Source organism: Aspergillus ibericus (genome assembly GCF_003184845.1).
Source record: "Aspergillus ibericus CBS 121593 unplaced genomic scaffold BO80scaffold_25, whole genome shotgun sequence".
In the NCBI taxonomy this organism is placed as follows: Eukaryota; Fungi; Ascomycota; class Eurotiomycetes; order Eurotiales; family Aspergillaceae; genus Aspergillus; species Aspergillus ibericus.
Genome location: NW_020292123.1, coordinates 248,091 through 271,795, shown reverse-complemented (window position 1 = coordinate 271,795; position 23,705 = coordinate 248,091). Strand labels below are relative to the sequence as shown.

Genomic DNA, 23,705 nt, shown 5'->3' with positions numbered 1-23,705 from the left:
AGCAGGTGAATGGGGGAGGTTTCCTGATTAGGAACTGTCAACATATGGAATCCCCCGATCGGGCTAGTCCCCCGCATAGGATACCATCGGACCCGGAAGAACCTGGCCTCCGCCGGGGGGGGGGTCGTCCATCCTTCAGCCAGGATGCTCACCCAGGCTGACATGGCGATACACTAGAGCAGCACATACGAAAGCAGTCAAGTAGAACAGCGAGGCCTCTCCCTGAGGACATATCCTGTGGCTAATGGCAAAGAAATGACAATCTCCCTGCCCTTCTAAACGCCAAATATGGCCATCCGAGGCCTTTTTCCAAGAAGAACTCTAGGAGTCACGCTTTTCCGCCCATGTAACCCCCCTGATAGACTTCTGGTGGCTGCTTTTTCCTCCCTCCATAATAGAGTGAAAGGGACCGATGGTATCACAGATTCAAGACATGACCTGGAGGCACTCAATCGGTCCACATCAGGCCGTTGGCTTTGGAACGAGCAACAGCAACTGGCCTCTCGCTATGTCAAGTTCGATTTCTCTGCACTTTTGCAACTAGCTGCCGCTGCGATCAGGTCGAGAGCATGCTCTCACGTGTTAAAAGTCTCGGAGGGCCAATATAACAAAGTATTGCAGCTTACCATGGACAATGGACGCGAGGTTATTGCGAAACTTCCCAACCCCAATGCCGGCAGACCACACTTCACGACAGCTAGTGAGGTTGCTACTCTGGACTTTGTATGACGCTCCTCTCTTCACGACCATAATTTTATGTTACGCGTCGAACTAATCTTGCTAGTTGAGAAATGTCTTGAGCCTCCCGGTTCCGCGGGTGTACGCATGGAGTTCTCGCGCATCAGAGAACCCTCTCGGAGCAGAGTATATCCTGATGGAGAAGCAGGCGGGCGTAGTACTAACGGAAGTGTGGGACACTATCAAAGCAAAGCAGAAAGTACAGATTCTGGACCAGGTTATCGACATTGAAAGGCGACTAGCAACTACAGGATTCTCTAAGTTCGGATCGTTATACTATAGAGACGACCTTCCCGAGAACTCGGATGCTACTTCGTCCCTATCCCGTGACGCAACTGGAAACGAAGTGCAGAGTGACAAATTCGGCATTGGGCCGGTGGCCAGGTGCCACCCACACCAGTCCCATATGCCGGTTGTCCAGTTGGAAAGGGTTTGACTACTTATAGGATGACTACTTTTCCATATGCTTTATAGACTTATATTCATGATTTGAGTTGCTAAAAGCGATATATGTAACGTATGACCTCTATCATAGAAATGTGTGACTATACATATCTGAAAAGCCCTACTTCCGTTGCTTACCGCGATCCTTCTCGCAGCATCACTACTAGAATGACATCTCACCGCTAACACCCGCAGGATGCCGAGAGTCCTAGCATACAACCTAACCTCATTAAGACGGGGCTGGGGCCGACAAGGCTGAGGGTGAATCCGCAACCCCTGACTCCATCCGACTCCATCTGACTCCATCATCCAATGATCCAACCCTCGTCCACCATGACACTCCACACCAAAAAGGGTCCGGTAGGCAAACCACCACCGAAATGGAAAATCTATCAACGGAAACTGAAAACCCTGGGCCGTCTCTTCCATCGCACCGGTACCAACAACGCCCACGAAACCACAGCAACTAACACGACCCCATTCCCCTTCCTCCGCCTCCCCCGGGAACTCCGCAACCAAATCTACCAAGACCTCCTCACCGTGACGGACAACGGCGCCCTCTGGATCCGCTACAGCCTAAGCCGTCAACGCTGGTGGGACGCCACACCACTCTGCCAATCACCCGGCCCACGAACCCCTCGACCCCGACTAACCCTCGGCCTCCTCCTCACCTGCAAAACCATCCACCCCGAAGCCCTCGAGATCCTATTCTCCCACAACAAAATCTGGCTCGACGCACCCCCGGCAAAATGCCTCTCCTTCCTCACCTCCCTCCCACCCACCATCAGCAGCAAAATCCACCACCTCAAGCTCTGGATGGACGTCTATCTAAACTGCGGCATGTCAACGGGGAACTTACCAAATCTCACCCCGGATGAAATCACCCACCATGCCACTCGTGTCCAAAACGAACTCCTCTCCCCCTGGAAAGCCCTCTTCCCGTGGATCCACCAACACCTCCCCCTCCTCCACACACTGCACATCCGCTTCGGCCCCAATCGCACCTGGCATACACGCAACCTGCACTATGTATCCCCCCAATGGCACCAATTCTACCAAACCGGCTGGATGCAACACGTCCGCGAAACCACAACCCAAATCCAACACTTACTCGTCGAATCCGACCTCCAATGGTGCGATCAACTCGACGAGACGGAGCGGGTGGACTTCCAGGACCTCCGACGCGAGTTGCACCGGTATTCCGGGTTCGAGGAGGTAAATGTAACATGGGATCATTATTTCTTTTTGTCGAGTGCGTGTGAGCAGTTTCCGAAGACGAGTTTGTGTGTTTTGATGCGGCGAAGTGAAGAGGGAGAGGATGGGGAGGAGGTAGGGATAGGGCCATTACCAGAGTATCAGCGGGTGTATACCCTCGATGATATGATTTGTGTGATGGGGTGCTCGTTTGGGGAGCCATTGCCGCCACGGTCGCCGAATAATGGTCGTTGACTTACTTTAGTATCGTGGTTGGGGTTTATTGGTGTGATACAACTCTGCGAGATAGGGATAAGAGGCAAATGGTTGCTTAGGATGGAATGACAACGTAGTTCTTGTTTACCGCTGGGTTAGATCCTTTCGTGGAATAGCGGGTTTAAGGCTGTATGATGGATGCGATTGAGGAAATGGATGGGGTATGGCTTTTCACATGCTACTATTTAATACATTTTCGATTTAGCAGAAGAGAATTGCAACAGGAAATGAACAAAAGTGAAAATAGAATTCGAGAGGAACGATTCTTGGCTGGTGCTACAGAGTATAGATCTGACCCGGATACTGCTTGACTTCCGCCCACTCCCCAGAAACCAGGATGAAGATCAACCAACAACCAACCAAGATAAATCAGTAAATTGATCTACAACTATCTCCACGACGCAAAAAAACAATTGACAAAAATAAGAAAGAAAAACATACAACAGAAGGGATTCGCTGGTGGTCACCCACCCAACTACTAACCTCCCGGCGTGTGGCTTAAGTACGGCTGAGCGGACGGGAAGCCCTGTTCTCCACACCCTGTGGTCGTATGTACGAGATATTATCTAGAGTTGGAATATGTAGATGTTATAGTATTTGAATAAGCGTTTTTGTTAACCCCTTTCTAAGGCTTTGTATGAGGCCGGCCTTTTCATATGAATATCAGGTCTACATGAGGTCTTACACGGAATCCTACATAGGATCTTTCGTAAGTTCGTAAGACGACCCTTGAACGTGAAATAACTGTATATAAGATATCTAATGAGGTTGTTGACGAGCTGGTATAGACTAATAAGATTCTACCGTCTTCCTAACGCAAATCACACAGTCCGTGAATAAGCTCAATATAGCGTGGTTCTAGCCTAGCCGGTATTGCTGTGCTCTGACTATCATTCCTTGCAATCTGCTGTAGCACGCAAGGCGTAACTTCCCTGTCAACAAGGGACAGGACAACGAGGCGCAACTTCCCTTTCAATAGGTACTGCACGGCGGCTATTTCAACGGACCTCCGACCCTCTTTGACAGCTATCTTCAGATATAACATCAATTTGACACAGTACTTGAACCGTTTCCTGGTATCTTAAGACGCTGATCCCGAAGTCAGCCGCTACAGGGCCCTGAACGCGGCATCGGAATAATGACAATGAATCACCCTTGGTACAACCCTCCAATAACGCAGCCTACTGGTCTACCATTCCATGAGGTCATCTATGTCGACACTCTGATGGAAATGATGATGCTATATGGACATGAATTCCAGCACAGCTTTAACTACAAAAGCGCCTTTTTCAATCCGCGATCAACTTAACCTTCTCAATCAACCACATCCATCCATTCCGCCATGTCTGTCTCATCGCCAATCCACCCCCCCCCCCCCCCCCCACGCGGGCGCCCGACGCAGCCCGGATTTTCATCATCCCCGAACTACTAGAATCCATACTCCTAAACCTGGACATGCACACCCTGCTAATCTCCACCCGGGTTTCTCATCTCTGGAACAACCTCATCAAAACCTCTCCGCGGCTCCAGACCGCCCTATTCCTCCTTCCCCAATCGACCGCGACAGCGTCGAGCCAGCCACGGACCAAGAACCCGCTCCTCCTCGACATTATATGGCCGCAATTCATTGCCCGAATGTTAAAAACGCGTCCACGCCCGGCATACATCGGTGCATGGTTTCCCGACATAATCTCCACTGAAAAAGAAGAGGCATACCTTCGCCCGGAAGCCAGTTGGCGACGAATGTTCCTTCACCAGCCCCCAACCTCACGGGCAAGTTTCATCGTGGGCCCCGATATCAAGAAAGGCCCACTACACAGCTACATAAAATGTGGGTGCCATGAAGGTCTGATCCGCTTGCAGGATCTGGAATACCTGATTGACTCAGGAGCCATTGTTCCGGAAAGTCCTTATCCGTTCGTTTTCGGGACCCGTGGACATGACTTCTGGTTTCAGGAACATGCATTTCCGGGCAATTCGCGGATGGGGATTGACAAGCAGTTGGGCATGTCTGAGTTTATCGTCGTATCCCTCGAAGGGACTTTTGATGAGTGGGTTGAGAAAAAGAATAACCCCCGACTACGACGAAGCAAGGTCCAACGTCTGTGGAGTAAGGAGACAAAACGAGAACAAAACAGGGTGGAGCGTGTTTTGCGACGACTCCGATGGGAAAAGGAGTTTCGGTGGTATCGGGAACATGATATGTTGGACTTATCTGCGGAACGATTCGGACTGACGTACGTCTCTGAAGATGATTCATCTGACGATTCGTCTGATGAGGACTCGGAGGACTCCGAGGATGAGAGCCTCTCGTTTGAGCCTTGAGGCGATCAGAGTGGTGCTGAAATCTTGTCACATCGCTGTCTTGTCTACTCCGCATAGACCTTGCGGCATTTATTGCACTGATCATCGTTCTTGCCTTTCAGATCTGCTCTCACCATCTCATGCCTTAGTCTGGCCGATATCGTGTTCTGTATCTGGTTTCATCCTTCCTGCTGATGGAGTCAGCTTGCTATGTCTGTTTATGCAACCGATAAACATGAGAAAACAAATCGGTCTTACATCGCTCAGATTGCCTTCCGTGCACTCAAGGGTTCAAGATGATGATCTTTGCGTAACATCCAGGGGCCAGTTGAAACCCTCTGTGCATGAAATGCTTTTACGGTTGGATGATGCTCTTTTGCGCTATAGGTCTGACGAGAGGGGAGCATAGTAGCGGATCAATGTTTCCGTATAGGCAAGTCTTCGGAGAAGGGAGCGCAGGAGGGTTAAAATAGTGAGGAATGTTGTGAGGGGACCGGTGCAGCGGCAAATGTGTAGTTTAGTTGAAGTAGTGCTAAAAGACCTGATACTTGAATGGCGCTGAGAGACTTTCTGCTATGGCAAAACTTTAGCTGGCTGTAATCTGTGCCGCTATGCAGAGGCAAAATGCAATAGGGCGTATAAATAAAGAAAGCCTGTAATGGACATAAGGGACTGTGGGAGGGGAGAGGGAAAATGCTTACCAGAAGTGAATTAGGGATGAACGTCACTTCCCGAGCTATTCTGAGCTTGCAATGGTATGTACAGTAATTAGAAGATGAAGCACAGGGAGAGTTGTCCACGTTGGCTTCCCCTGTCGCTTGAGGCGATTTGCCGCTGGTAGTCTGGCAACCGCGATTAGGTTACTGATCCCACCGTAGCGCCCAGGCACACATTGTCGCTGTCAGTGGCTGTGTCAAGGCCACCCGGTTATCCCAACATTTTCCTTCGATGTTATAACCACTGTTCCTTTCCGCGTGAGATGGTGGAGGTCACCCAGATGATAGAACTCGAACCGGTCACCGTCGCTCAGGATGTCGTACACGCCGGAGTACTCCTGCCTGCCGTCTTACCTCTTTCTTTGAACTAATGCCATAGCACTAAGAAGTTCGTATTCTCCGCAAGAGACTGTACCCTCCCTCTTGGCCTCGACGTAGACGAAATTGGCTTTGAAATCGGCTGGTGGTCCGTGGAACACGGTGTAATCCGTGCGTCCATCGAGGTGCACCTTAACAAAGGGCCCGTAAACGGACCCCTCAAGCTTCGTCTCGTATTGCATGTTCAGTTCCTCCGACCTCCGCAAAGCGGGATGCTGGTCGTTGTCGAAGGACGCTAAGAAGTCGGAAAGGACAGTCAGAAGGATGAGATCCAACTTGCCGCGCTTCATTGTCAGGAGCCCGTCTCGTAACCCTTTCTAATCTTGCCAGACCGGTAGCTAAGGATTCTGGAACCGCAACCTGCGGCTGGTCTCTGGAAAGGTTTCGGAACTGCAACTGACTCCGAAGTAGGTTTCCAAGTCGGACTTGGTGAAATCCCCGAGCGCTATCTTCATACCCCAATCCTCCGTAGCTGAATCGACCGCTTGCTCAAGCATTTCTCTCGCCGTGACGGGTTCGAGTAATCCTCCTTGGTCGACGCGGACCATGGGCCCTTGGGCAATATCTCGAATCGAGAACAGGGTGTCGTACATCAGTCCTTGACGAGGCACTTTGTCAGGTTCGTTGCTTAAGCACAGAAATCAGAGGCTATGGAGGATGATTTTTTCAACCTGGTGGCTACAAGGAGCTTTCTTAAATACTACGATGGGCGGGACTGTGTATCTGGGGAAGGCACGCCGGGTATCTCTTGTCGAAGCAGGCGCTGTCCCGGAGGCAGGTCCGGCTCTCAAGGGGCTCCGTCCAGCACCTGCAAACGTAGTACTTTCAGACATACGGTCTCAAGCTATGTTTTAGAAGGCCCTTACCCTCCCGCCCTTGGGCTGAAGCAGTGAGTAATAACAATGTCTATATCAAGTCACGTGCGGAATGTATAGACGAATTAATCAAAATACTTATACTTTACACCAACCACATGCCTAGCCTTCGGCAAGACATATGACTCGAAGTTCTCAGCGCTAGAAGGCTTCACAAATCAAGAAAAGAGGCCACAACACAGACAATAAAGAACAGGACTCCAAGCGCGATCGTATTTATCAACCTTGTACCTCTCTGACTACCATGTTCACTGCCTATAATCCAATACCTCTCCCAATATGTTATGAAGTATGCTCATATATTCCATCGAGACCGCCCATATCAAACAGATCAGATGGCGTGCCTCCGAAGAACTTCAATCCCACGGTCTCAGCTCTCGGGTCTTTGCAGACAGGAGGAGACTCCGGCCCACCGCCAGAAAACTCCGGCTCATCACCGACATCCGACTCCGGCTCATCAGCCCACCAAAAAGCAGTTCGCAGATATCTCCCTATATCCGTCGAACCATCTTCTTCCAGCTCTCGTAGGTCTAGATCCTGTCCCATCCTATACTACTCATAATTGTGCCCGTCGATGACATTTGCGAGACTGCTCGCATGCACAATTTCCGCGATACGATAGTGGCAATCGAACAGGGCTGGATCGGGTAACGGTACCGCATGACAACCCTTCGCTCGTCGAAAATTAACCGTTCGAGTTTTGCCGATGAAGAGCTTCTCATCGTGCCGAATGTTCTGGTACATGATCAGCTCGTATTGGTCCTTGACGGACTGTATGGATACATTAGTACAGTCTTGTTGTGGATGATGTTCAGCTCCACACTCACCGTGGGCTTGAAAGCCATCGCGAACCTCTTGAAGGCGTCGCGAAGGCATGATATGAGAGCAAAGCCATTCTCCGGTGAGTCAACTCCCTCGGCTGAAAGACCTATCCGTCGTACTTCCGGGAAACACCGATATAAAACGTCCCAGCAATTCGCGAAATCCTGAGGTAGATTCTAGTTCGAATAAGCAACAATCCAGGAGTGTAGAGCATAAAAGGGTGAAAAATACCTTGCGCCGGCACGACCCATACATAAACGGGATGATGAAAGCCACCTCGACTTGAGAATGAATCTCCGTCGGGAGTCCCATCTTCCGATGATATTCCGTATCCACCCATCCGGTCACCGCACAAACATGAGCATCTCTTTCCAGTATGGTATCCCGAACAGTCTCATACCGTGCCTGGGAAGCATCCTTCTCCAGGGGAACGAGGTCGGGATCTCCGTCCATAAGTAGTTGCAGCATAGGAGGAAGAGGGGTCCGAGACGCCGGCAGGGCTGCACTTGAAATGCTTACTGTTAAGACAGTTAGTTACAGGACGGACAACTTTCATGATCCTAGATACTCACTCGGTATAAAGAGACCCGCCAGGAGGTCCTTGTAGAGAACATCAAGGGACTCATCGGTAGCCGCTTCAATGATGCTCTCTGCTAGGCCCTGGCGGCTGTCGATCGGAAACCATGTCAGGCAGGAGTGCAAGCAGGTTTTTAGTAGACCTTGACCGGCATCGTGGTAGTTTCTCAGGCGCTCCTTGGCTTGTTCTTTTAGCGCTGGCCATGATTTATCGGGTGATGGTGGTGATGATGGTGATGGTGATGGTGATGGTGATGGTGATGATCTAGGGCTTAGAGGTCGGGGATTGGTACCACGAATTTCTTCCTGAGTAAGACGACAAGATCGCCGGGGCCCAGGGGGCGCTTCAAAGTTGCAGAGTGAGATAGTACGCTTTACCGAAGGCATTGTGGCTCTTATTGCAAAAAAATGGTGAGTGAGGAGGTCAAGTGGTAAAGGTTAGGCGGGAACAGTTTAAAGAGAGACGGGATCATTCTAGAATGAGGTGGGATAATGTCATAGTATGACTCAGGCAAGTAGGCTTTCTGCCGGTACGTGATAATGATGGAAGACTATAAGAATCATGTGCAGGTGCTCGTTCGAGGGTATTGGGACGCGGCTGGAATATGGTGATGATATGTGGGAGGGGGTCGGAGATTATGGAAATCGTGCAGCTTTCTGAATAAGAGGGCTCCCCATGCAAGACTACGCTCAGTGCTTGCAGAGAGAGAGGGAAAGATTCATTCACAGAAACAAGCTAGAATGTATCTGTCATGCCAAGTCCAGTTTAGTCCAGTCATACTTCCTTAGCCGAATGAAGTCCGCTGAGATACCGGCCTCCTGTACTATGTGCCCACGTCCCACCAGAAGGCGGCTTCCAAGTAGTTGGTTAGGTGGGTTGATCCATCTTCTCTCAGTTGCCCTGCTTGCGGATCCCGTCGTATTTGGTCCCAGTAATCGAGACTTCTCTCAATCACTTCTCTAAGGCCGCTAGCATCAAGAATCTCGGCGATGCGATAGTGGCAATCCAAAAGTATTGGGTTTGGCAACGGTATGTCCTTGTGGCCTTCCGCTTGTCTGAAAGTGACTAACCGATTTTTTGGTATCATCGAAAGTTCGACAGAGTTCAGACGTTTGTATGACTTGATCTCATACTGGTCCTTGATACCCGTTGCCTTGAAGGCGATCTTAAATCTCCCGAACGCACGATGAAGATTCACCGTCAGGGTGAGACCATTCTCTGGCGAGTTGATTGTATCGACTTCGAGAGTAGACCCTCTCACCTCCGGAAAGCAACGAAATAACACCTCCCAAACTTTGGGAGCGTCGTCTGGTACACCCTCCCCTCTCCAGGATGCATACGAGAATGGGATGATATGAGCCCCTTCGAGATCGGAATTAAGAACATCCTCCGGCAGTCCCATCTGCTCGTAATAGTCGGGGTCTACATGCCCAGATACAACGCAACGATAATCGTCCCTCTTTAACAAAGTGTCACGGAATGTCGTACTCCGGTATTGCGGTTCAGCGATCGTTGATGCAACCAAATCCACATTTGCTTCTCGCTTGGAATGGGGAGAAGCAAAGACAGACGCCTGTCTACATGTCTCCTTCATCGGGATAAGAAGACCCGTCATCAGAGTGTCGTAAACGTCATAGAGGAATTCGTCCGAATCCGCTTTCAGAATGTCTCTGATCAGAGACGCCCTCCCCCCAGGCGGGAACCAAGAGACACAAGACTGGAGGCACTTGACCACGGTCTCCTTCTTTTTATGATCGTATTGCTCCAGGCGCTCATTTACGAGCGTGTCCTGGATTTTCCCTGCGTTGTCGTCCATGTCAGTAGACATTGTGGGGCGCTGCCGGTGCCTGGCTAAAGCTGTAGTTTCTCTTGCGCGACGGTCGGCCAACCGGCTCGATCGATGGGGGGTGGGAATATGGCGGGCGGGAGAGGCGGCGGCATCTTCTAACTTTTTTCGTTTCTGTCCAGCCATGATGGAGGATCCTGGGGAGACTGGCGACCTCACAACTAGATGATGAGAGAGAGGCGTGTGGGATTGGCGGCGTGAAGTCGGTATGACACATCCCGAGTAATTAGGTTGGTATGGGCCTGTATCCGCGTAATTCTCCGTACGATCAGGAGAGAGAGAAGTATAGAGTATATAAGGGATCACATCCATTCACATCTAGTTCAGTGAACCTCAGAAGTATCATTCTGGAAAGTTCTTTCGGACCTAGACCTAGAAATGACATGTTTCTTTACATTCCATTCGATCTATTAGGTTTCAGTATGAGGCTGTCTTTAGATTTTCGCGTCTACTATCTCCCCTGGCTGAAATTGGTCGCGAAAATGTCCAAGTTGATCATTTATAATTCTTCGAGAGCTAGAAGACACTTCAACCTATGTCGACTGCCATCTCACTCGCGAGTTAGATGCATAGTCAAAGAAGAAATTATGTTCGTCAAGTACTGACCGGCGATACGATATGCACCTTCTGGTCATGCGCACCTGTCGCCTGAAGTTTGGCTTTGGGATCTATAGACATGGCATCAGATTATATCGATCTCTTGTCACCTGGGCTTTCTTGTGCTTTTCTTTCGTTCCTTTTTTTTTTTCCTTCTTCCTCTCCGTTCAGTGAGACCTTAATGATGAGATATATATTATGAGAGACATATCCCGGAACGCATTCACTAGAGACTGGCTATATTCCTCCTAATGCGTGTTTCAACTTTTCAAATACATATTTGAAGATGCTACTATACTGATGGAGCTGGCAATGCGAGTCAAAGCCAAAGGCATCTCAGCCTCGCGTCATCCAACCCCTGTCATTACTGACTCACTAATTTCCAGATAAGCTTCCGGCTGATATGGCTATAGGCAGTCATTGGACAGTATTGTTATATAGACAGGGTTCTGTGCCGGTTTGTTATCAGTTAATTAATGAAATGCAGATGCCTAGTTACTGGCTGGCTATATAGTACGCCGGTGTCTATATTTCTGACAGGAAAGATACAATTGTGACACTTCCATCCACTACTCTTTCACCACTACTTAACCATGGATACGACAGCATCAGGCCGCCTCCCTAGCAATGTCCAACTGACTCATTATGACCTTACATTAGAGCCGGATCTGGAGTTGTTCACGTTTCGGGGTAGGGTGGATATCAGGTGAGTTTAGCTACTAGGTACACGACTGATCTAATGCCATACCTTCAGACTTGATATCCTACAAGAGACTACATCAATCACTCTCCACGCACTCGACCTGACAATCCGCGACCCCGAGGTCTCCAGCCAGCGCATATCCAATGTCTCACACAACAAACGCAACCAAACGCAACCAAACCGTAACAGTTCATCTCCACGACCCCCTCCCAGCCGGAGAAACAACCACCCTCACTCTCTACTTCACCGGCCTCCTCAACGACAGCATGGCCGGATTCTACCGATCCAGCTTCACCGACCCATCCGGCCAGAAACACTTCCTGGCCGTCTCACAAATGGAACCGACCGACGCCCGCCGTGCATTCCCCTGCTTCGACGAATCAGCCCTCAAATCAACCTTCTCCATCACCTTAATCGCAGCCAAACATCTCACCTGTCTCAGTAACATGGACATCAAATCCATCCAACCCACCCACCAGCCAGACAAAAAGAAAGTCCTCTTCAACACCACCCCAAAAATGTCAACCTACTTCGTCGCCTTTCTCGTCGGCGAACTCACCGTCCTCGAAACAACCATCTACCGCATCCCAGTCCGTCTCTTCGCCACCATTGGCACGGATCTCACCCGGCTCGGATCGTTCGCGTTGGAACTCACGGCCCGGACACTCGCGTTCTACGACGAACAATTCGACAATCCCTTTCCACTCCCGAAAATGGACATCGTGGCCGTGCCGGATTTCGTTGGCGCGATGGAAAACTGGGGATTGGTTATCTACCGCGAAGCAGATCTCCTCCTCGATTTGGAGACTAGTCCGGTGACTTCGAAACAGCGGGTCGTGTTACTCGTGCAGCATGAGTTGGCGCATCAGTGGTTTGGGAATTTGGTGACTATGGAGTATTGGGATGGTTAGTATTTCCCATCATTTTAATATTTGCTCTATAGACTAGGAGATAACAATGTTAGGGTTATGGCTCAACGAAGGCTTCGCAACCTGGATGGCCTGGTACGCGTGCAATGCATTCTATCCCGAATGGGGGGTATGGCAGATGTATGTGGCCGAGAAGTTACAGCGGGGGTTGTCGTTGGATGGGTTGCGGAGCTCACATCCCATTCAGGTTCCGTTGCGGGGAGAGGACGAGATTGGGCAGATATTCGATGATATCTCGTATGCGAAGGGGGCGTGTGTGTTGCCGATGATTGCGGGGGCGCTGGGAGAGGAGGTATTCTTGGATGGGGTGAGGTTGTATCTCCGGAGACATGCGTATGGGAATGCCACGACGGAGGATCTCTGGGCGGCGTTGACAGAGGCGAGTGGTCAGAATGTTGGGGCGATGATGCATGCTTGGACGCGAAAGCCTGGGTTCCCGGTTTTGACAGTCACGGAGGATGAAACTATGAATACGATCCACGTGCGCCAAACGCGGTTCCTAGCAACTGGTGACCTCAAACCTGGGGAGGATGGCACCATCTACCCAGTCTCATTAGGGCTACGGACCACAGAGGGCATCACCACCGATCTGATGCTCACGACTCGCGAAGGGACCTTCCCCATCCCCGACCTAAACTTCTTCAAACTCAACGCAAACCACACCGGGTTCTACCGAACCGCCTACTCCCCCCACCGTCTAAAACAACTCGGCGAAGCAGCCGCTCAACGCTTCCTCCCCGTGGAAGACCGCGTCGGACTCATCGCCGACGCAACAGCCCTAGCAGCCGCCGGCCACCAACACACCCCCGACATCCTCTCCCTCCTCACCACCCTGAAACACGAACACGAGTACATCGTCTGGAAACAGATCCTGACCAGCATCGCAACCATGCACGCCGCCTGGCTACACGATCCATCGATTCAAACCGCCCTACTAGCCTTCGAAAACGACCTCGTCCACGACAAAGCCCACGAGCTCGGCTAGACGATCGATGAACATGACAGTCACATTACCCGACAATTCAAAGCCCTTCTTTTTAACCGGGCCGTCCTAACAGGTGATAAAATCGCCCAACAGGCAGCAGACAACATGTTCACTGCATTCCGCACCGGACAGCGATCAGCCATCCATCCAGACCTGCGCGCAACTGTCTTCGAACACGCTCTATTGAAAGGCGGAGAGAGTGAATACAACACCATCCTGGAAGAATTCCGCACCGCACCAACAAGCGACGACCGCATCACCGCACTCGCAGCCCTCGGCTACGCAAGAGACCCGCACCTTGTACACCGCACCACATGCGTGTTACTCAGCGATGAGGTCCGGCTCCAAGATATCCACGTGCCCATGACGACTCTCCGGACGCATCCCAACGGGGTTGAAGCGCTGTGGACGTGGATAACGGACAACTGGGATGTCGTGAAGGAGCGACTATCGTCTGGATTGGTGGTGCTGACGATGGTGGTAGGGTTGTGTACGAGTGGGTTTAGCACGGAGGAGCAGCGGGACAAGGTGGAGGCGTTTTTTCGGGAGAGGGGGACGGAGGGGTTTGATCGGGCGGTGGGGCAGAGTTTGGATGAGATTCGGATGAAGGCGAGGTGGGTGGAGAGGGATGGGGAGGAGGTGGGAAGGTGGTTGGAGGGGAGGGGAGGGAATAGGGCTGGGGGGGGTTGGGGGTGAGTTTTGTCGTGAGTTACTAAGGTAAGAGGTGGTTAGGTTATGGTTGTTTAGGTGCACCACATGTTTGTTTTATGGATTCTGTGTTGGGGATATCAGGTCTTGAGTAATATTGGCCGCTTTACTTATGTTTGGTGTTTCGAGAGAATTGAATGAGAAACCCGGATTAGAACCACTTCTTAAATAGTACCTCTCGCCTAGTAATCCCGCGATAATACATACATCAACTAGTTAACCCCATATGAGATACTACTACGCCGCCATCCTCTCAACCCGCAGCTGCAACTCCTCCACCAACTCAATCCCCGCCCTCGTCGCCTCATCCAACTCCTCCTCCGGCAACCCCAACACCTCATTCTGCGCCTTCCCCGAAAGATCCGCCGAATCCTCCGGCCAAAACGCCCTCGCATACAACAACTTACTAAACCCGGCCATATTCCCCCTCTTCACCAGGGCCAACCCATCCCGATACCTCATCTTACTCTCCTCCTTCACAACAACCCACTCACTCTCCCTCGTCCCGCTCACACGCAACACACTCTCAAACATATCCCTCTGAGTAAGGACAAAACTCCTCACATACACCCCCTTGCCCAGAAACCCTTCCAACGCAAGTCCCCCATCAAACTCATCCTCGGGTAGCACCTTCAAACTCAACACCCGCGCCACCGCCCTCCCCACCTGCTTCAACGTCGTCGTCGAAATCACACTCCTCCCCTCATCATACATCGTCACTCTCCGCCTCGCAAAATCAAACCCGAATCGCGTCTCCCCCCCAGCCAAACTATACTCGTACCAGAATCCACAACATAGCGCGACCCACTGCATACCTAATGCCTCGATCTCGGCCCGTTGGGCTTGAGCCACAGGGCCAAGGAGGGTATCTTCGTTCAGTTTGACGTTGTCGATATCCCCCGCGTAGCTATTCGGCATGATGTAGGGAATGCCTGCTTTGGCGGCCGCGTGGACGAGTTTACTGTGTGTGTCGCGCGGGGCGGTGGGTGCGAGGGTGATGATGAGGAATTGGTGGCCTTGTAGGGCGGCGATGAGGGTGCTTTCGTCGGTGTAGTCCACGGGGGCGATGTGGATGCCCGGGGGGAGTTTGGTGGTGCTGGTTGGGCGGGTGAGGGCGGTTATGGTGTGAAGACCGGTGGCGAGGAGGGCCGTCGTGATGTGGGTGCCGATGGTGCCGCCGGCCTGGGCGTGATGTTAGTTGGGTTGTGCATGGGGATGTTGGGATTGAAGGGTTTGGGGGAGGAAGGGGGGCTTACGCCGACGATGGCGACTCGTTCAATGGTGTTGGTGAAGCCGGCGGGCTGGTCTTTGGCGTATCGGGGCATTTTGGTGGATGTAAGTATTGATGGGAAGTAGTTGAATGAGACTTGTGCCTGTGAGGAAGGAAGTGGTGAGTGTGATATGTCTGTCCGGTGCAGAGATGTCCGCCTATTTATATTCTCAAACCTAGTGTTGTGTGTAGTTTACTAAGGGTCTAGTCCATGGCAGCCTGTGTACTCGAGCTCGGACAGATCTCCACTATCTAGTATATACGCGCCAACTAGGTCAGAAATCGGAACTTGATTCGACCGGACATACAGCGCTGGGCGAAATCAGCCAAATTGGAGACAGCCCCCTCTTCGCCGCAGCAGCCGCAGAGGCCGCACGCTGGGGCCGTCTGATTGGCTGGTGCGGCGGTAGGAAGCCAAGTCCGCAATAGCCGCACATAAAGCCGCACAAGGCTGATTCACCTCGCGCCATCGGACTCTTGAAGCTCCGAGCATCTCAATCTTCAGTTAATCAGGATAGAAAATTGTGAAAAGAGCACGGATTACGTGTACTCCATTGCGTCCCACCCAACACTTGTTTGGCGTCCAAGAACATGGTACAGAAGTAAGTCAAATGCAAGATTACGTTCCAAGATTAGTATCAAGCTATCATAAGTGAATGTGGACTTGTTCCATCTAAGAATATACGACGATCCAATAATTTACTCTTACAACAACGTCAGAAAAGCGGGAAGTCAGGATCCCAATATGGCTCCATGAAGAACTGATTCCAGTCCACCCCCTCACCTATGTCTGGCACCGCGGGGTTGGCCTCGGATGCCAATGGCTCCTGAAATAATCTATCACCCCCCTCGACAGCTTCCAACTGAGCAAGCTCCTTTCGCTTCTTTGCAATCTTCAGACTAAGCAGATGTCGCGCCATTGACAGCGCTTCACGGGTCAGTCCGGTATCGACCGCCTTGACAAGGTCCTCCAAGCCCTCGAATGCGGCGTCGATGTGCGTAGAAGCCGTCGGCGTATCCATGGCCAACAGGATGCAGGTGTACTGGAAAACACTGCCGATCACGTTCCAGAACAGATAGCCATCGTTGGCTTGCTGCTTGGCCGCCTCCACTGCGGCGTTACCTCTACCGATGATGAGCTGAATGATATCGTCCGGTACATGGATATCGAGCTGGTAGAGGCGCCGATAGAAGCAAAACGCAAGATCTGCCTTTGTCACCAACAGGAACGGATGGGTATAATTGAACTCCTCTAACGCCCGGAGACGCTTGAATAGCTCCTCGCTCGGACTTTGGGGCTGCAATTCGTGCTGGAACGGAGAGTTGGCCGACGGAATGATCTGGATTAGTTTTACGAACTGATCGGCTACTGACCCCGGTACCCCGAGGATAGGCTGGCACGTCACGGCCCGAAAGCAGACAGGAGAATGATCGTACTCATAGGACAGCATAGTATTCCCGGCCCACGAGATCCAGAAGATTCTCCTCAGCCGGTCCGCATCATATCCAAGGGCAGCGGCTCTGGCGGTGGATGCTATCTTCTTGACATTCTCTTCCTCATGCAGCCCCATCACTTCACAGAGGTGCATCTGCGTGCACGAAGCGATCCAAGTATTGCTGGGTCGGGTCGTGGCCCGGAGGTAAAACACTCGCATGCCCCACGCAACAATGTGGTCGATGCCATGCAACCGCATGGAGGACGGATCATCGAGGATGGCTTTGGCGTACTGCACCAAGTCTGACTCCCGCGGGTGCTTTTGGGGAGATAGGAACGATCCGAGCGCAGCGACACCGGCGGCCACGGCGGCAAAGCCGACCGCGTTGCTGCCGGCAGTCTGGTAATAATCCCGACATCGCTGAGCGTAGAATTCCGAGTCCATCAAGTCGCCGATGGGGCCCAATACCTCAAGGTACACCTTCGAAAAGCGGGCAAGTTCCGCCTCTGAGATAAGACTTCCCAAAAAGCCGTGGGCGTTGGATGCCTCCTCGGGGCGAATGCCAAAGTTGGAAGCGACCGACCGCATGTTTGGAGGGCTGTCGGAACCGAGAGCCGCCCCCAGGAGATGCGGGAATGCCGTGACCGCCGACGCCCCGGAGTATCGAAACTTTTGCTCGTCGAAGATTCCCGGGGACCTGACGGTGGGGCCTTCGTGGCGATCTCGCTCCATCGAACTGCGGTCTGGAGATGGAGTTGGTACGCCGCCGCCCATAGCATCAGGGGTGCTGCCCTCGGGGTACCTGCAATCGTATTCGTACCTGATGCACCTGCCGCAAGGATACTTGGCATCGCATTTTCGTTTGCGCTCATGGCAAGGAATGCACGCCTTTCTCACACGCTTGCGCCCGGTGGTTTTCGGCGACATGACTGCAAGAATGAACCCACTGCAGTGGAAATCTAGTTATCCTCTGGTCACCCTTGCGGGGGACGGGATTGACGCGAGTCTTTTCTGCCAGTCAGTGATTGTCAGCAGCTATCGCCTGACATGGATGTGGTGTATCAGCTACCGCTAACGCGTAACACGGCCCTCAAAATGGCTTCATCGGGTAGCCTGGCGGAAGGAGAGACCCTGCTTCGTCTAGCCCAAAGTGGCTAGCGCAGCTTACACTAATTCATTCACCTTGGAGTCATACTGTAATCCAGAACTAACCACAAGGCAAGTCCGATCGAACATTAAGAAAAGAGTCCTAGGAGTATCTGCCAAGTTAATACACGATCTATGGTGAGCGGTCTACCGCGATGACCAGCTTGATGTGCGTGGTATTTCCCCACTGCATCCAGTGGATGACCCGGCCCGGCTCAGCCATTATCCAACCGGATCATACGGGGCCGTCGATATGGTTTCGCTTATCTAGCACCATCCCTCGCGGAGCCGGACTCACGACCTTAACTATTATATCGGGTTTAAAGGCTTCAAACCTACACCAGCAAACCGATTCAGCCAGTCCGGGGTGAGACGAAGCCTCCATGAAGATAATCGCTCATCTGCGAGACATCCCAGTCCAAGTCACCAGATAGAATACAAAAAGTCCTCTCAAAGGTAAAGTTCTACGTGATACAATGCCAACCGATGTCACTAATCGTGAGCTCGTTACTCTTCAAAAATTGGATAGGGATGGAATTATAGACTTATTAGCATCTACTCTTATAGTAGATAGGGGAGTGTTTCTTACCCAGTTGACTGTGTTTCTTATACTGCGGGGCTGATGATGGCATGCATTTGGCTGCGATGGTTTCATGTGCATATCATATTTCGGAAACGCTAGGTGTTTTATGTAGTCAAGTCCATATTCACAGCCTAGACTGGCTAGAATGGTTTGGCTGGCGGTCAAGAGGACGTTGGGTTCTTGTTTGGCTGCAAAATAAACAATATTAGCTTGCCTGGTGGGTGAAATCTAGGCTTGGGAGTCCTACGGTAGAGTGGGGGATACTGGTAGACCCGTAACACAGGTATTGCACGCTGTTCTGCTGGTTTTTATCCTCTGTGCTCCATCTATATTGTCTCAACCCCACCGAAAATGCATAAAACATTCGATAGACTAATCCTGGCCACCCTTCCTTTCCTTCATGCAGCCCGACGTCCGATCATTCTTCCGCGGTACTGGCATAGACTAGTTCGACCAACGATTGCAGCATCGTCTAGATGGAGTTTAACCCGCGAATCGAGGGGTCGAGCAGATGAATAGAATGTACGCAAGCTGGAGAGCTATCGGACAAGGAATGAGTCTTTCCTGTATCTAGTCTCCAGAGCCACGACGGAATCGTTTGGGAAATGAGGACCTTCGACTATAACGAAAGACAGCCACATTTGCTTCAAAGAGCGCGGGGCAGTTAGACCATGAGATCATTGTAGCACAAATCCTACGGTGGACCGTTGTCCCTCTGACCGCTGTAGCCCCCCGTATCCCAACACCGCCAGCTGCACTCCCTGCTCGGATCAACATCGTCTTCACTTCAATTCTAGTCTCCAGATTTATCACCACCACGATCATAACGATTATCACGATTATCACGATTACTATCATTACATCGCCATCACCAATATCTCATCATCATCATGTCTTCTCACCATCCCGACTCAGCAGGCCAGGGCACCCAGACTCAAGGTGATAGGACCATCCCGGTCCCAGATAGAGTCCAGGTTGACCCCCACTACCCACCCCGGTTTCTGATGTCTCTAACTACTTGGCTGTGTCAAGGAACCCATTCAGGCCGATCCGTCGATCAACCGCATAATGAACTGGATTCAGCCGGGCAAGCTGGATTTTGGGCCCACTCAGCCCTCTGGCTTGACTCGGTCGCCACCCTCTCAGCCCATCTCGGTTAATGGGCTCCCCGACGTGACAGGGCTGGTGGAGGAACAAGTTTTTGGGACCAGTGTGCCCCCTTTCTTCTCCACTGGTGAAAGAGTGTCGTTTCGCGGGCATGAGTTCCTGGCAGAAGCCAGTATTGGCCCAGAGCTGGAAGAAACCCAGTTCTGCGAACTACTGTTCCAGCGCCCGTCTCAAATCCCAGAGAACACTCTCATGGATGGAGACACAATGGATGCCTTTCATAACTCCTTGCGCAATCAATCCGCGAGGCGGTTGCTGATTGATCTACATCCTTTGCTCTTTCCTGGCGCGGACGCCCAGGTGATTAGAGGCAGACGGAACTTGGCGTCTGTCATTGATGGTTACGACGATCTGTGGGCGAAAAGCCACACTTTTATCTATGAGACACAACCATGTCCCAGTCACACGCGCGGCCTTCGACCTTCGTTATTCACTGAAGCTCAGCGGAGGAAGCTTGGGATAGAGCCCGACAAGTTATCTTTCTACGCCGCCACGGAGGAAATCTATTTCCCTTACCTCGTCGGACTAGTGACGGGAGACTTCGCGGTCCCTGACATTGCTGATGAAGAAGCAACGCACTGCATGTCCATTGCCCTTCGCGGCCTCGTGCACCTTGCCCGCATGGCTGGCTGTGCTGAATCACTGCACAGACAGATTCTGGGGTTTTCGCTCTCACACGACCTCGACACAGTCAGCATTTACGGATACTATCCCATTATCGAGGGCACAAAAACCACGTACTGCCGTCGACTGATTCGACAATTTGACATATGGACCGATAAAAGCAAGTGGGATTCGTACTCGTTTGTTTATAATGTCGACGAGGTCTTTCTGCCGCGTCATATACGACGTGTAACGGAATGTTCAAGTCGAATACCCGACGCATCAAATGATCCGGCGGATCCTATAGTACCGATCAGAGAGCAGATCCGGGAAGAAAGATACGCTTCTCGTGTGCAGCTGCTGAAAGAAAATCTGGTCTGGTTTGTGTTGGAAGATGGACAAGCGTGCAACCAGAGGATTGTAGAGGAGGATTAATGCCGTGGATTTTACTACGATTATCGTTGCACGGAGAAAGAATAGATAACACAAGAAGAGCAATCAATAGAAGACATAGGAACTTTCTATTTGTTCGCAATTTGCTACCAAACCTGGGTTGTCGGGACAGACAGTCATGTACCTGCCAAAGCTAGCAAAAAGAACGACGGAGAGCATACAACTGGAATAAAACATGCTTACATTCCCATCGCCAGCGAGCATCTATCTTCCAATTACCCATCTGCCTCTCCAATCCTTATCCAGCCACGACACGTGACATCAACCAGCGTGACTCACATCTCACCCAACCCAGCTCTATCGCCCACCTACCTCTTCTTATCACACTATACAATCCACCTATTCACAACCCCACCAGCCAACCATGCTCATCAAACCCGACGACCTCACCCACCACCACACCGACCTCCAATCCAAAACCCCCTCCCCCTCCTCATCCTCCTCCCCAACCCCAACCCCAAGCACAACCCCAAGCACAACCTGCTACGTCCTCCCCCTAGCCACCCTGCACCACGACCCCACCATAACCATCTACACAGCCTAGGACGGCCCCGAACTCCTCGGCTGCGGCGCCCTCAAACACCTCTCCGCCACCGAAGGCGAGATCAAATCCATGCGCACAGTCACCGCGCATCAGCGAAAGGGCGTGGGTCGGGCCATCGTGCAGCATATTATGGGCGCTGCCAGGGAGAGGGGGTATGTGTGGTTGAGGTTGGAGACGGGGAGTGGGGGGACTTTTGAGGGTGCGAGGAGACTGTATCAGGGACTGGGGTTTAGGGCTTGTGAAGCATTTGGGGAGTATGTGGGGAGTAGGGGGATGGGGAATTGTTTTATGGAGGTTGAGGTGGGGGGGAAGGCCGGGGGGAGGGGGGGGTTAGAGGGTTAGAAAGTTGATTGTTCAGAGGTTTATTGTGCGATAGTTCGACTTTTTGACTCCTGGTATAAACAGGACATTCTGTACGGAAGGGTCCATATTTCAGCAGCTCGCCAAGTAGTCCCAGGGCACCCTAAGATGAGTCGATTGGTCCCGCTGACAAGGTATTAGCATACTGTCTGCAGATGTCAGATGAAGTTAATAAGAAAGGTATGCGCGTACCTTTTGCCTCCTCAATTGTCCGTCCATATCGACAAGCCAAAAGCCAGGAATGATGGGAATGTGTATTCTTATAGTGGTTGGGGTCAAAACTGTACTGTGTGCCGAATAGATGACCAATCCAGTCCTTCTCCTCATTGATAAAGATTTCGTCCGACCCATAATCGCAACCCTCACTTAAGACACCAAGTTGCGCTACAAAGTCTTGTCGGTTCGCGAAATGTTCGGTGCGGAGGACATGAGAACTGAGGTACCGCATATGAGCATCTGCAGGAGTACTGGACGACGACTCCTGGATCTTCCAGTGCATGCTCGGACTCCCAAAGGTGAAAACGCAGAGACGTTCCTTCAGTTTTTTTTTCAATATGGAGTCGGCAGTCGCATCAATGATCAGCTTCTCCAGAACACTCCTCAAAAGAAGACATCCTTGCGAATGGGCAATAATAATGATATATTGCCCTGGAGGACTGTTATCCAACGCCTGTCGGAGCTCACTGAGAAGAAGCGCTTGGGCTTCTCTGCTGCTAGCCGTGCAGTCAATGAGATCCTTTTGGCCTCCAACGATTTTATCCACATCCGTTTCCGCGATGTCGCCATCTGTATCGGAATCGTGTGCATGTGAGCGTCTTTGCCCTGCGCACTCGATCAAATCCCAGAGGAGACCGTCGCCTCTGTTGAAAATCCCCTCGATCTCCCGGGAAAACATTGCCCGCAGTTTGTTGCAAGCAAGTTGTAGCCAGTATATCTCGCCGCCAACTCCATTCACAAAGAACCATTTCTCGTGTCTCGCGGCCACTGTGACGTCGCTGTCTGGGCTGGTTTTTTTGCTGGTTTTCTTGCCGGTCGTTTCAGAGGTCGGTTCGCTGGTATTTTCGCCGGTCTCTCTGCCAGTCTCTTTCCTTTCTTCCGCCCTATTCACAGCCGACCTCGCTACTGTCTTCGTCTGATGGGTTCTTCGCAGCTCTATACCCCGATCACTCTGAAGTGTACTTTCCTCACTCATCTTGATCTCACTGAACGTTACCGGCTTGAACAGGTTCTTGAGGATATAGATAACCGACAACGCCAATCTCTGAACCTGACAAATCGCAGCATGACGATTCATATGCTGCGAGAAGTCCAACTCATTGAACTCCGCATACAGCACATGCTCATCATCCTCATCCCGCTCTCCATCCGCCAAATAGTAGCATTTGGCAGCTTCCAGAAGCTCTAATAGAAACTTCGCAAGTTCAGCAGCCTGGTCCCAGACTAGGCTGAAGGTTGGTGCGTTGAGTTGATTTCTGTATACCGCTTCTCGGATACTTGAGATGCTTCCCACAGTTCCGAATACAGTCGCAAGGACATACCAGGTCAGGCTTTTCACGGTATCCAGGAGTAAGTTCGGACTGATGAGGTCGGGGGTGTTTTTGATGCGCTCGAAAACGGTTTCAAGGAGTCTGCGTATGGATTCAGCATTTGCGTCCCGGAACACGTCCGCCGAGATGCTGATGACGCTCTCGTAAATACCCATTATGATAAAGGCTACAAGCCCTGAATGGAATGGATTGAAGAATGGGAAGCTGGAGAAGTCAAACTATGAAGAAGGTGAGAGTTGAGATCTGCGCTCGAGAGTATCAATGTTTTCTATTAGCGAAGAATCTAGGAGCAGCTGCCTACATTTATGATGCAAGTCTGCTCCGTCGCCCGTATTCAGCTCTTTCTAAGTGTCATACACCTTGGCAGTATACAAATGATCTCACTGCCCGGGTTATGCCGCCAATCATAAAGCCGCCGAGATTAGGCCATCTACGAGCATACGAGATACGGGCTGATATGGAACGATCTTTAACTTCAGTCTATCTAGGCAACCTTCAAACCAT

At 51.4% G+C, this 23,705-nt stretch overlaps 12 protein-coding genes across 12 annotated transcripts; 6 read left to right on the top strand and 6 right to left on the bottom strand.

The window, feature by feature from the left end:
• Positions 1-627: 627 nt before the first annotated feature.
• BO80DRAFT_456099 (uncharacterized protein) lies at positions 628-1,231 on the top strand (the record flags this gene model as incomplete). Its single annotated transcript, XM_025722150.1, has 3 exons — positions 628-723; positions 785-1,122; positions 1,213-1,231. 3 exons carry the CDS (start codon positions 628-630, stop codon positions 1,229-1,231), a joined length of 453 nt encoding a protein of 150 aa, XP_025574299.1.
• Positions 1,232-1,515: 284 nt separating this feature from the next.
• Positions 1,516-2,631, top strand: BO80DRAFT_445986 (uncharacterized protein; the record flags this gene model as incomplete). The annotated part of the gene is made up of 1 exon (XM_025721525.1): positions 1,516-2,631. The coding sequence occupies one exon, from the start codon at positions 1,516-1,518 to the stop codon at positions 2,629-2,631; it is 1,116 nt and encodes a 371-aa protein (XP_025574298.1).
• A 1,159-nt stretch (positions 2,632-3,790) lies between these two features.
• On the top strand, positions 3,791-4,977 carry BO80DRAFT_476998 (uncharacterized protein; the record flags this gene model as incomplete). The annotated part of the gene is made up of 2 exons (XM_025723249.1): positions 3,791-3,839; positions 4,055-4,977. The coding sequence occupies 2 exons, from the start codon at positions 3,791-3,793 to the stop codon at positions 4,975-4,977; spliced, it is 972 nt and encodes a 323-aa protein (XP_025574297.1).
• Positions 4,978-6,022: 1,045 nt separating this feature from the next.
• Positions 6,023-6,643, bottom strand: BO80DRAFT_445984 (uncharacterized protein; the record flags this gene model as incomplete). The annotated part of the gene is made up of 2 exons (XM_025721524.1): positions 6,023-6,334; positions 6,452-6,643. 2 exons carry the CDS (start codon positions 6,641-6,643, stop codon positions 6,023-6,025), a joined length of 504 nt encoding a protein of 167 aa, XP_025574296.1.
• An 834-nt stretch (positions 6,644-7,477) lies between these two features.
• Positions 7,478-8,710, bottom strand: BO80DRAFT_476996 (uncharacterized protein; the record flags this gene model as incomplete). The annotated part of the gene is made up of 4 exons (XM_025723248.1): positions 7,478-7,696; positions 7,753-7,923; positions 7,979-8,265; positions 8,320-8,710. The coding sequence occupies 4 exons, from the start codon at positions 8,708-8,710 to the stop codon at positions 7,478-7,480; spliced, it is 1,068 nt and encodes a 355-aa protein (XP_025574295.1).
• Positions 8,711-9,147: 437 nt separating this feature from the next.
• On the bottom strand, positions 9,148-10,140 carry BO80DRAFT_357967 (HNH endonuclease signature motif containing protein; the record flags this gene model as incomplete). The annotated part of the gene is made up of 1 exon (XM_025715863.1): positions 9,148-10,140. One exon carries the CDS (start codon positions 10,138-10,140, stop codon positions 9,148-9,150), a length of 993 nt encoding a protein of 330 aa, XP_025574294.1.
• A 1,186-nt stretch (positions 10,141-11,326) lies between these two features.
• Positions 11,327-14,080, top strand: BO80DRAFT_494407 (M1 family metallopeptidase; the record flags this gene model as incomplete). The annotated part of the gene is made up of 4 exons (XM_025723870.1): positions 11,327-11,473; positions 11,522-12,376; positions 12,435-13,354; positions 13,385-14,080. Exons 2-4 carry the CDS (start codon positions 11,614-11,616, stop codon positions 14,078-14,080), a joined length of 2,379 nt encoding a protein of 792 aa, XP_025574293.1. The 5' UTR covers positions 11,327-11,473; positions 11,522-11,613.
• A 183-nt stretch (positions 14,081-14,263) lies between these two features.
• BO80DRAFT_502878 (aromatic alcohol reductase) lies at positions 14,264-15,480 on the bottom strand. The gene is made up of 2 exons (XM_025724351.1): positions 15,349-15,480; positions 14,264-15,274 (listed from the first exon to the last, which is right to left on the bottom strand). Exons 1-2 carry the CDS (start codon positions 15,415-15,417, stop codon positions 14,330-14,332), a joined length of 1,014 nt encoding a protein of 337 aa, XP_025574292.1. The 5' UTR covers positions 15,418-15,480; the 3' UTR covers positions 14,264-14,329.
• Positions 15,481-16,078: 598 nt separating this feature from the next.
• Positions 16,079-17,734, bottom strand: BO80DRAFT_465686 (uncharacterized protein; the record flags this gene model as incomplete). The annotated part of the gene is made up of 1 exon (XM_025722737.1): positions 16,079-17,734. Exon 1 carries the CDS (start codon positions 17,723-17,725, stop codon positions 16,079-16,081), a length of 1,647 nt encoding a protein of 548 aa, XP_025574291.1. The 5' UTR covers positions 17,726-17,734.
• Positions 17,735-19,790: 2,056 nt separating this feature from the next.
• BO80DRAFT_314416 (uncharacterized protein) lies at positions 19,791-20,549 on the top strand (the record flags this gene model as incomplete). Its single annotated transcript, XM_025715058.1, has 1 exon — positions 19,791-20,549. A coding segment is annotated over one exon (759 nt), but the record flags the coding sequence as incomplete, so codon positions are not given.
• Positions 20,550-21,091: 542 nt separating this feature from the next.
• On the top strand, positions 21,092-21,548 carry BO80DRAFT_426047 (uncharacterized protein). The gene has a single exon (XM_025719664.1). It carries the CDS (start codon positions 21,115-21,117, stop codon positions 21,292-21,294), a length of 180 nt encoding a protein of 59 aa, XP_025574289.1. The 5' UTR covers positions 21,092-21,114; the 3' UTR covers positions 21,295-21,548.
• Positions 21,549-21,757: 209 nt separating this feature from the next.
• On the bottom strand, positions 21,758-23,356 carry BO80DRAFT_476979 (uncharacterized protein; the record flags this gene model as incomplete). The annotated part of the gene is made up of 2 exons (XM_025723247.1): positions 21,758-21,780; positions 21,847-23,356. The coding sequence occupies 2 exons, from the start codon at positions 23,354-23,356 to the stop codon at positions 21,758-21,760; spliced, it is 1,533 nt and encodes a 510-aa protein (XP_025574288.1).
• Positions 23,357-23,705: the final 349 nt, after the last annotated feature.